This window comes from Monodelphis domestica, chromosome 2, assembly GCF_027887165.1.
Source record: "Monodelphis domestica isolate mMonDom1 chromosome 2, mMonDom1.pri, whole genome shotgun sequence".
Lineage (NCBI taxonomy): Eukaryota > Metazoa > Chordata > Mammalia > Didelphimorphia > Didelphidae > Monodelphis > Monodelphis domestica.
This window is the reverse complement of record NC_077228.1, coordinates 191,092,693-191,105,123: the sequence shown is the minus strand read 5'-3', so window position 1 is coordinate 191,105,123 and position 12,431 is coordinate 191,092,693. Positions and strand designations below refer to the sequence as shown.

Sequence of the window (12,431 nt, the reverse complement as noted above, 5' to 3'; positions counted from 1 at the left end):
CTTCATCACATAATAGGTATGTGTCAATTCATGAGCCCAGCCCATAGAGTCATTGGCTCATAAATTTACAGATAAGGAAAATGAGACCCAGAGAGGTTAATTTAAGATTTGCCCAAGATCACAAAGTTAGAGTGTCATAAGCAGAATTTGAACCGAGGACCTCTGGCTTCAGATCCAGTGTTCTTCTCCTGAACAAAAGGCTTTCCTGACCCCTAAGATTGACTTTTTATCAACCATGCTATGTTGCCTTCCACAGATGATAATGTATAATCAGTGTTGGTTGAATTTATTCTTATTATACTTTAGGATGATATCCATGAAGACTCTAGTGACTCAGAAGTGGAAAATGAAGCCAGAAAAGATATTCCTTCCAAAAAGAAGCCAGCTTGGGTAGATACTGAAGATGAAGATGAAGAAGAGTAAGTTGAGATTATACATTCATTATTGAAAACTGAAATTCTTTTGTACACTAGATAAATAATTTAGGATTTAAAATGTTAATTTCTCAGGGTAAAATAGATATTCTTTATAAACAATTTGATTATAGTTATCAGCTACTTTGGAAAAGTCTTTTTGTCATTTAATCAGTGAGATTAAGAATTTAGACTTTAAAGATTATTTTATTTTGGAAACCAAAGACAACAAACACTGAATTTTCAGATAATGCTGTTCTCTTTCTATAGAATTGACATGACTAATCGGTTTCGAAAAAATATGATAAAAAATGCAGGAGAAAAGAAACTGTCTAAAGACAAACTCCAAAAGAGACTTAAAGACGAGTAAGTATTTTTATGTGATTTATGTTTAGCTAGTATACTGTAATATGTATTGAAATCCAAAAGAGACTTAAAGACGAGTATTTTTATGTGATTTATGTTTAGCTAGTATACTGTAATATGTATTGAAACTATCAGTCTTTCTTTCTTTCTTTCTTTCTTTCTTTCTTTCTTTCTTTCTTTCTTTCTTTCTTTCTTTCTTTCTTTCTTTCTTTCTTTCTTTCTTTCTTTCTTTCTTTCTTTCTTTCTTTCTTTCTTTCTTTCTTTCTTTCTTTCTTTCTTTCTTTCTTTCTTTCTTAACCCTTACCTTCCATCTTGGAGTCAATACTGTATATTGGCTCCAAGGCAGAAGAGTGGTAAGGGCTAGGCAGTGGGGGTCAAGTGACTTGCCCAGGGTCACACAGCTGGGAAGTGTCTGAGGCCTAATTTGAACCTAGGACTTCCGGTCTCTAGGGCTAGCTCTCAATCCACTGAGCTACCCAGCTGCCCCCTTTCCTTTCTTTTTAACCTTTACCTTCTGACTTACTATCAGTTCTAAGACAGAAGAATGGCAAGAACTGGGCAATTGGGGTTAAGTGACTTGCTTAGGGTCACATAGCTAGGAAATATTTGAGGGCAGATTTGAACTCAGTTCTTCCTGACTCCAGGCTTCGTATTCTATCCACTGTGCTTTCTAGCCGCCCTGGAACTGTTGGTCTTTTGATGATAAATGAAAGGCTATTGGCCATAATGGACTCATATGAATGGCATGTTTTCCTGTTAGAAATTATATGTTTTATGGAACACCAGTGGTAGCAATATAAAGTATGCTGGATTTAGCAAGACTTGATTTTGAATACCAGATAACATTTGACTTTGGACAAGCTACTTAACCTCATTGAGCCTTACTCATTTTCCTTATTTGGTAAATGAAAACAGTAATACTGGATCTACCCTAGTGTTGTTGTAAGGAAAGTGCTTTGCAAATCTTAGAGCACTTGAGTAACTGAATTGTTACCATTAGAAGGCCCTATATCATGAATTACAGGGAAGATTTTTTTCTGTTGGTCATTGATCCCCAAGAATTAAGGGACGTATGAGTAAAAAATACTTGCATTTTATTTAGAGAACTATAAACACATATGACTTCTTTAGCATTTTAAAACAATAAAATGACAGTGAGAAATGAATGTCCTATCTTTTGGCCATTGACAGTGTCTAACATAGTACCTTTGAAGCACATTGTAGTAGACACTAATGCTTATTAATGAATGAGTTAAGGGAGACTTAAAGATAAGGAAAGAGAAGAGAGGATGAAAAGAGAAGGATGAACTATAGAAAGGGGATAGAGAACTAATTGAGACTCAGATACACAAAAACATACTCATAGGGACACAGAAAAAAACTTTTAGACTTTTTTAGGTGATTGCTGTTTATGTGGAATTGTAGGAATAAATAGGGTACTGTTTCTTGGTACTTGCTCCTGTGAAACAGATGAGAGACTGGAATCTCCTTACCTGGCATCTTAAAGAAAATATTCTCCACTTATTCTATAGCTTAGAAGGTGGCTAGAGTTGGATATTTTAGTGAAGAACAATTAGTAAGCAAATGTTTTCCATTTATACTTGCGCTGTGTAAGGGCTTATAAAAGGTTGGACTGGATTATTTAAGAGTAGGATTGTCAGGAATTTTAATCAATTCCAAAATGATTTTTTTGGCAATTTATAAAATATAGAAAGTGAAAGTAAGAAAATCAGAGAGAGGATAGAGTACGATATCTAACCTACACACCAAGTTTTTTGCTCTGATCCCTGGCTCAACCCAGGCAGGGCTGATTAGTCCCTAGAGGGAGGGGCCTCAGCCTTGAGCTGAGGACCTGGGGATTCAGGAAACCTTCTCTCAAGAGGGTAGGCCTCTCCTGAGGCTAGTCTCTTCAGGAAAACCAGGAAAGAAGTCAGCCTTTTTTCACTTACCCCATGTGGTAGTCTAAAGAAAATAGAAGCAGTCTGAGGTCCTCAGTCAGAGCTTCTCCCAGGTCAAGTTGAAGACAAAAGACCCAAAGACTTCTTCATAGGAAGTTCTTGGCATTTTTAAAGACCATTTCTTTTTGTCACTTCCTGTGACTTCCTTCTATTCTATGTCTACCAATTACAGCTAAAGCTTTGCTTAGGACTGTGGGCAGTCAGTCGATTCTGATTCATCACCCACTATTGCACACATGGGTCACAGACCTCCCCCGCTCAAGTGTAAGTGGGGTATATATGCGTCTGGTTATTAAATCTAAAAATGGGCAGGGGAGAGTTAATTTAATCTTCAATTGTATGGGATAATTATTTTTAATTAACTTTTCATTCTTTGATTACCATTACTGTAACAGAAAAGATAGGTCAAGCCTAGATTATTATGAGACTTGTGAAATTCAAACATATTCTTCATTGTAGTCTTTTATCGAGGCAGGATTGAGACAGGGGCTTCTTCAACTTTTATTTTTATGTCATAGGCCTTTAAGGAGTTTGGTAAAGCCTATGTAAACCCCTTCTCAGAAGAATATTTTTAAATACATAAGATGCATAGGACTACAAAGTGAACCAATTATATTTTAAATGTAGTTATTAAATTATTAAACAAATCCCTAGTTGTTTTTATATAAAGTGTTTGAAAATTGAAGTGGGAACAGAACTCAGATTAGTTTTCTAAGTGGTAGGGTTTTTTAAATGGATTATGTTTCATAGTGTTTGATAAGTGGTCTTCAAAAGCTTCTCTGCACATATTCTTTATATAAAATTAGGGGATTTGGAGCTAGTTTCTGAGGTCACTTACCAGCTCTAAGTTATATTATACATGTGCTGATGATATTAAATAAGAATTATATGCATTCTTGTTATAAACTCCTAGATTAGTTCATATCCTGTACCCTGGTGAGTCCCTGTTGTCCATTCTAATAAGCATAGAACATCAAAGTAATTACCATGAAATATACCATTTGTTTTTCTGCTTAGGTTTCAACATGCAATGGGTGGAACCCCTGCATGGGCAGAGATTAGCAAGAAGAAGATACAGTCAGAAGGTAAACCATTTCTTTTCTTGTTCTAGATCACCTGGGCATCATATTCATAAAGCCCAGTATTAAACTTTAATTTTAAAACAAATAAAAAACTAGTAGTGGTGACTTTAATGAATATACAATCAACTAAATCTCATTAAAAAATACAAATAACTCTGAAGTGGTTTTACCCTAATCTTGTGTGGATTTTTTTTTTAAAAACCTTAGGGCTTGGAAGACTTGAAATATAATGGAGACACAAGTGATCTGGGTTAGGTAAATCTCATTAAAAAATACAAATAACTCTGAAGTGGTTTTACCCTCATCTTGTAGTTACACTGGATTTATTTTTAAAAAACCTTAGGGCTTGGAAGACTTGAAATATAATGGAGATACAAATGATCTGGGTTAGGTTCATTTATTTTCTGGAATGATTTTCTTGAATCTTGATTCTCTCATTTGAAAGGGTAAGAATTCAATGTTAGCCATGGGAGTTTAAACTTAGTGTTTTGTTTTGCTTTTTAATTTTGAATTTGTTCTTCACCCCCATTTTAGTTTTTTGAAAAGGGGAGAAATACAGAAATTTGTGGTAGTTGCAGGCATTGGGAAAAAATAAATCACCTGAGGGACTTGTTTGATTTATTTTTCCCTGAAATTCCTTTCCTTACCGAATTCTTTTTTAATGTGTGACAAACATTAACAAACATGCACATTTCCACATACAAAGAGCAGGAAAAAAGGATTATATAGAGACCATAAATCTTATACATTCAGCTTGTTTTGCTTTTTTAAAATATTTATGTAACACAGTAGTACTAGAATTCTTGTTTTCATGGTCTCCTTTTGAACTTCCTTTTGCTTCTGGGTATTTTAAAAAAATGCTTCATTAATACTCTTTGGTCCCTTTTTCTAAAAAAAAAAAAATCTCTACCCCTTCCTTGTAACAAAAATTTCCCTCATTGATTTTGTCTGAAAATGTCAAGTTTTATACTTCTCTCTGGTCACATCTAATAAGAGGTAGTAGTGTTTCATTATCATCTTTCTATGGTTATTGTTGCTCATTTCCTTGATCAGTGTTTTTAAGGCTTTCCGAATTTTCCTTTATAAATATTATAGACATTGTATATGCTGTTTTCCTGGTTCTGGTCATTTCACTCAGCATTAGTTCACATAATTCTGTTTTTCTGAATTTTCCCCCTTTTGTCATTTCTTCTGTTGCAATAATATTCCATTACATTTATATATTATAATATACTTGTCATTCTCTAATTGATTGGCACCCACTTTATTTCCAAGTTTTTGCTATCACAAAAAATGGTGAGTAAAAATATTTTTGGCCAGATCAGTCCTTCTCCTTTGCACCCAGTATTGCTGGGTCACAATTTAGTAACTTTTTATGTATAGCTCCATATTGCATTCCTGAATGACTGTACACATTCATAGCTCCAACAACAGTGCAAAATTTTGAATGTAGTCCCATAGTCTCTTTGACAATTATTCTTTTCTCTGTTTCTTATTTTTGTCTCATTTTTCCTTGTCTCATTTCTCATTTTGCCAATTGTCAACTTAGAACCTCACTTAATTTAGTTTACATTTCTCTTTTTTATTAGCAGTTTGTATGTATTTTTTTATGGTTGTTGATGACTTTGTTTTAGATGAAAGTGATGAGAATGAAGATGACCTCTTGCAAAGGACGGGAAATTTTATATCCACATCAGCCTCTTTACCACGTGGAATCCTGCAGGTGAGATAGCAAATGTTGATTTAATTTACTTTATGTCTTCTATACAAACTCCATATTATACCATAAGTTCTTATTATCCTGAGCTGGTTCATAATACACTTGTTGAATTTAAGTCTTTAGTATAGAGATACAATATCACTTCATCCTTGGGGTTTGGCAAGTTTTTTACTCATTTACTTCATAGATATTTTTGTTTTTGTTTTTCCATGATAGGATACATGATATTAAAGGGATCTGTCTAAGACTGTAATGGTGAACCTTTTTGAGACCTTAGAGACCAAGTGTTCAAACTGCAAACCTTGTGCCACATGTGAGCCCCCTGAATTGCCCCAGACAGGAGGGAAGAAGTGTTCCCATTGGACTGCTGGGCAGAAGGCCAGGCCATGTGAGATATGTCCTCAGGCTTGCATGGAGAGGGGGAAGGGAACAGCCCCCTCTAGCTTGCTCCAGCATACATGTCATAGGTTCGCCAACATGATCTAGGACAGCATTGGCAAAAGATTGGCATGCATGCCAGGCTGGCCCTGGGTGATCTGCTCTGTTCCCCCTCTTTACCACTCCTGAGGACATTTTTTGCATACCCCCTTTCAGCCACCCAAAGCAAGGACTTCCTCCTCTCTGCCTTCTGAAATTATGCAGGGGGCTCACAGGCACCTTAAAGTTGTAGTTTGGGCATTTAAACTTGAAAATATATGCCAAAACTGGTTTAGGATATGTTGTTAAACTCTTGGATCTTGGGAATTGAGAATCCTAGATATTTTTTTCTTTGCTCTTTGTGACTCTGCAACTACCTTTACTCTAAATAAAAAGGAAATCATTGGGGAAAGGAAGATGATTAGGATTGTAACAAAGCATCAAGATATAGATCAAATTTTATTATTCATATATGAGTATTAGAAACATTCTAAGCTATTTCCTCCTGCCTCCCTGCTTCATCCTTCCCTCATGTACACAGTTTTTAGAATAAGAAAACAGGGCCCAGAGTAATTGTATTTGCCTAAGGTAACAACATAGCTACTAAATGCTACCATTTAGTTGGGACATAGCTACCATTTAGTAGAGTTGGGACTAAAATCCTGGACTCTCATTTATTTCTCAGTCCCTTGAGTCTCCTATTCTCTACTCTCAAAAGATGTTTTGGTCTTCTAGAGTCAATAAAAAGCACCTGACCATATGATTAAATCCAATAAATATTTATTGGGAAACCATTTCCCCCCATCCCCCAATATGCAAAGCAAAATCAGTGCTGGGGATTCACAGTTGGGAAATTAGATTGTTTTGGTTAATTAGCCTCTGATTTCTTCCCATTGTAGTCATGTTCATATTTTTCTTCCACAGATGAAGAGCTGCTTGAATGCAAATGCTGAACGTCCTTCTTCTGCTAAGATCTCATCAGTGCAGTTCCACCCTCGTGCTCAAGTTATTATGGTTGCTGGATTGGATAATGCTATATCCTTGTTTCAGGCATGCATTTACTCTTATGGAGACTGAATGGGTGGTAATAGCACACGAATTACTTGTGCATGTGTATTAGGAGGAGAGGTGAGGACATTGTAGTAACCAAACATGTTCTTTTTCTGACAGGTTGATGGAGAAACAAATCCTAAAATTCAGAGCATCTATTTAGAACAATTTCCTGTATACAGGGCCCGTTTCAGTGCCAGTGGAGAAGAAGTGCTGGCCACAAGCAATCTCAGCAAGATACTTTATGTATATGACATGATGGGTGGAAATGTGATTCCTGTGCATCAAGTAAGGGGTAAGGGTGTTTATATGTTTGTTTCTTTTGAAATTAGTGTCAGTTTAGTTAAAGTTTTTGTATCCATTGAAGTGGTACACTTCATAAATCGAGTCTGGACACCCAGAAGTTCAAATTAATGGAACCAATATTTATTTATTACTGGCCAGAGCAAACCTGCATAATGAAAGCTGCACTAGACTGAAGTTACACTGCAGTTTTTATAGGGTGCAAGATACAAAGCAAACAATGTTCATTATGAGACATAACCTTGATGGAATAAGCAGCATTATCGTCTAGAAGCTATATTAGTCAGTGGCGTGGGGTACAGGACCTTCCATTGTATATCTTATCCTAGCTGGCAGCATTAAGGTAGTTACTTTCTCACCAAGCCTGACTTATGTTGTTTTGAATCTGAGCTGACTGACCTTCACAGGAAAGCTCAGTTCTGATTTCTGCTTTCCCCAGGGAAAAACAGGTTTTCTGGTCAGTGACTTAGTTTACCTCACTTCACAGTATTCCTCAGACTTCCTAAGATGTTTCAAGTGTTTAACTTGGTGTTGCCACTTGTTTTAAGTGTAGTACTGCTCCCAATTTTACACCATGTTGTAGAATCATTTTGGTATTTTTTTTTACTATTTTATGAATGAAGGTTAGTATAACAGTGGATAGAGAGCCACAGCTGTAGAATCAGGAAGATTTAGAATAAAGTTATGTCTCTAACATGTCTCTGACTTCTTAACCCAGGGCAATACCTTGAGATTAATATATAGATTTTTCTTGGTGCTGGGAGTTTCCTCAGAGTTACTACCTTGATGAAATCATAGATGTGGACCATTAGGCTATATTAATGTGCTGATGTTTATTTCCTCAATCCTCTGGCATTGGATATTTTGGTTGTTTCCAGTTCTGAATATCATAGTGCTATGAGAAAGCCCTTTAACAACTAGTATTTTTGTTAGTATTTTTAGAATGTATTCCCCAAAATGAAATTATTGGGTCAAAATTATGTGCCATTTTTGTGTTTTTTTGTTTTTTTTTCAATGTATGGTGAGATTATTCTCTAAAAAATTAGATAAATTTTCAATTTCATCATCAATGAATGAGTAGCAGTTTCTCCATAACTTTTACTTGAGTTTTGTTGCTTTTATTTTTATAAATTTGACAGTTATGAGGCAATACCCTAAAGTTGTTTTGATTTTCATTTCTTCAATTGTTACTGAACATTAAAAAAAATGATTATTTACAGTGTTGGTGTTTTTGAAAATTGCCTCTATCCATCCTTTGATCATTTATTAATTGTATACTAAGAATTACCATTGTGACTTTCTAATATTTCCTTATATATTTTAAAACCAGTTCTTAATCTTTCATATTTATTGTACTATTTTCTCAACATGTTATTCTAACTTTTGACTGTATGAAAATATTTTCAGTTGTTATTGTATATATTATTAATTTGATTATTGAATCATGCCTCTAATAATTCTTGGTATTTTTTGAATCAAGAAGAAATTTGTTTCCTCTCCATTTGATTTCCTTCCTTCCTGCTTTCCTCCCTCCTTCCTTTCTTTTCTCCCTCCTTCCTTTCTTTTCTCCCTCTAATTCAGTTAAGTCTGTTTTCCAAATTCCTAACAATTTCTTCAAAGTATGTTTGTTTAGTGATGAATATTTTCTCCCAAGTTTGCTTAGCAGATTAATCAAATACAAATCCTTTGTACCCATTTGGTTTTTGAATTCTTATGTACCTATGATTATTCCTTTGATCTGTTTAATTTTTTTTTACCCAATACTAGTCAAATTTGATGATAAACTATTTTGCAGTATGTATAAAGTCTGGTAATGCAGAAACAACTTCCTGATTTTTTTCTTTAATCTCTTGATATTCTTGCCCATTTTTTTCAAATCTTTAAGATTTTGTCCATTTCTCTACAGAAGCACCTTAGTATTTTGATAAGGTATTACATTAAATGCACTAAATTACATTTTCTTTCTCTTTGTTGTTAAAGAAAAAATGCAAATATTTTTGCAGGTAATTAACAAAATTTTTAAGTCTCTTACCTTCTGTCTTAGAATCAATACTGTGTATTGGTTCTGAGACAGAAGAACAGTAAGAACTAGGCACTAGGGGTTAAGTGAATTGCCCAGGGTCACATAGCTAGGAAATGTTCAAGGTCAAATTTAGGACCTCCTGTCTAGGCCTGGCTCTCAATTCATTGAGCCACCTAGCGGCTCCCTGCAGGTTATTTTTTTTAACTGCAGTTTTGCTTTAATCATCAACATTAATTTTTTTGTTGAGGTAGTTATATTTTCTAGGTACCTCATCATGTCATCTGCAAATAATGATTAGATATTAGCTGTTTTTGCTACAAATACACGTTTAAAAGGATGATTCTTGTTTTTTCTTTCTCACTTTTTCTCTGATTTTCTTCTTTTTCTCCAGATCATCTGATTTTCTTCTTTTTCTCCAGATCATCTGTTTAGGACTGATTCTACTGTAATTCTCCAGTGCTGTTGTGGTTTTTCCAGTACTTGGAGTCCTTTTCTTTTAGACCTTTCCTCATGTCCTCAACTTTCTTTGTCTCTTTTAAAGACCTAAGCCAAATTTATCTAATATTTCCTGTGTTAGGTGTTCTTTGCTAATACCTTAGTTTCAATTGTACTGTATTAAGGCTTTGAAAGATATTCTGTGTACTGAAAAGAAGTTCTGAGTAGAGATAAAAATAGATGAGAAAAGGGGAGGAAATTGTAGTTTTTGCAGTAAAATTTATATTAAATCAAATGTCGCTGAAGAAAGTAGTGAAAATAAATTAGACTAAAGATTGTAACCTACGGAGTTATTAGGTCAAAGAACAAATGTTTTAATTTTTTTTTTAAGCAAAAGAGAGAAAGAGCAGGTCAGTGAATTGGAACTGTAACTAAAAATACTAGAAAACGAGTTTAAGAACCTACTGAAACACCAAGATAGAAATCCTTTAAAAAAAAATCCTTATATCTTGATGCTGAATATCCATTTCAAGGCAGAAGAATGGTCTTAGGCAATTAGTGTTAAGAGACTTACCCAAGGTCAATCAGCTTGGAAGTATCTGAGACCAGATTGAACAAAATAGAAATACTGAAAATCTAAAGAATTAAAAAAACCTCATTGAAAATAAAACTAGTAGCAATTAAAAAAACCCATTAGAGGAAAACCAAATTACTAATTTCAGAAACAAAAAAGAGAATTTGTGATCAAAGAAGAGAATATTATCAAAAGTTTGCCCAGCTATGTAACCTTAGAGTTACTGTTAATTAGTGTCACTTTATGTTACCAAAAAATAAATATATCTACAATAAGGCCCCCCCAATTGTAAAAAGGGAAAGGAAGAGGACCGGGAATAAGCATTTTTGTAACACCTAATTTGTGTCAGGCACATGAAGTCCTTTTACAGATATTATGTTATTTGATTTTCAGAACAACCCTGCAAGGTGGTATGTACTGCTTTTTTTTTTTTTTAACCCTTACCTTCCGTCTTAGAATCAATCCTATATATTGGTTCTAAGGCTGAAGAGTGGTAAGGGTTAGGCAATGGGGGTCAAGTTGTTATGGGTAGGAAGGATACCTTTTGGGGTTTGGGAAGGATGCCTTTTGCAAGCATGCAATGACTCCAAAACTTAGCTTAAAAACAAAAAGAGATTTATTAATTTAGAAAGTAATGTTGAAAGTGGCCAGGAGGATAGCAAGGTAGAACAGCAAGATGGGGAGCAGTTCCCTGGGAGGACAGCATGAAAGGAGAGGCTGTCCCCCAGACGACATCAGTTCTGGGGATTTTATACATTTTTTTACAAGAGAGTCACTCAGGCATGGGGTGGGGGTGATCATACTGGGGTCTGCCTGGGGACATAAAGATTCCTTAGTTTTAGGGGACAAACAGATGTCTGATAGGATCAAGGTGTGGCTTGAAGGTGCATCTTTCTGTCCATCTAGAGGATGATCAAAGGAAGATAGTCATCTCAGGATCCTAGAGGGGTCATTGGGTGTTTTTAGGTTCAGAGTCAGGAAAAACAAGGGAGTTCCCCTGATAATAGTTCACCTGGGTTTCTGGGGTACAGTGCCCATGTCAACGTGACTTGCCCAAGGTCACACAGCTGGGAAGTGTCTGAGGCCAGATTTGAACCTCCTGGCTCTCAATCCACTGAGCTATCTAGCTGCCTCCACATACTGTTTTTATTATTTTGCAGATGAGAAAACTGAAGCAAACAGTTAAATGACTTGTCTAGGGTCATTTATAGCTAGCAAGTATCTGAAGTCAAACTTGAACTTAGGTTTTCCTGACTGCAAGCCACTGTGTGGCTTATCCACTGTGTCACCAGCTGCCTCTGATTCCTAAAATCATAAACTTAATTAAGTAAATGAATATTCATGATCAGGGTTAATAGATCAAGAAGTAGAGAATTTAAGTAATCAAATTTCAGGATAGTAAATGAACTTCGGGAGGAATTCAGAACTAGCTAGATTCCTGAATGAATTCTCTCCAGCAGTTTAAAGATGATTTCCATTGTTATATAAATTATTTGCAAAAAGAGTAAAGAAGAGATACTATCAAATAATTTATATGACACAAGTACAACTATAAAATAAACCAAGGAGTATCAAAGGAGAAAAAGAAAACTGTAGAACATTCTTTCTAATAATGAACATAGATGCAAATATTTTAAATAATGATTTTAGCAAAGAGGCTAGAACAACATCATAAAGATTATATTTGTGATCAAGTTTTATTTACATCAGGAATACTATTGATTTAATATTAGGGTGACTACCATCTTAGTTGTGCAAAAAATTTAACACAATACAACATTCATTTTTGCAAGAAAAATCCTAGGAAACATAGGAATAAATGGACCTTTTTTAAAATTGATAGCTAGTATATATCCAAAACCAAGAACTATCATCATTTGTACTAAAGACCAATTAGAATACTTTACAGTAAGATGAAGGCTGAAAGAAGGATGTCCATTGTCACCCCTTCTGTTTGATATAGTACTAGAAATATTGGCTATAGTTGTAAAACAAGAGAAAATGAGGGAATAGCCATAGCTTTTGTTGAGGAATTATTTTTGCCAATATGCTGATATATTTTAAAGCACCCTAAAGAGTGGACTGAAAAT

The 12,431-nt window shown here is 34.9% G+C and overlaps 1 protein-coding gene across 1 annotated transcript in view; it reads left to right on the top strand.

Moving 5' to 3' along the window:
* Positions 1-12,431, top strand: part of UTP18 (UTP18 small subunit processome component) — a 47,644-nt gene that overhangs the window by 6,649 nt on the left and 28,564 nt on the right. The window contains exons 2-7 of the mRNA XM_056816600.1: positions 307-419; positions 684-779; positions 3,755-3,822; positions 5,454-5,542; positions 6,881-7,006; positions 7,127-7,301. Coding sequence (XP_056672578.1) covers positions 307-419; positions 684-779; positions 3,755-3,822; positions 5,454-5,542; positions 6,881-7,006; positions 7,127-7,301 — 667 coding nt within the window. The remainder of the gene's footprint in view (positions 1-306; positions 420-683; positions 780-3,754; positions 3,823-5,453; positions 5,543-6,880; positions 7,007-7,126; positions 7,302-12,431) is intronic.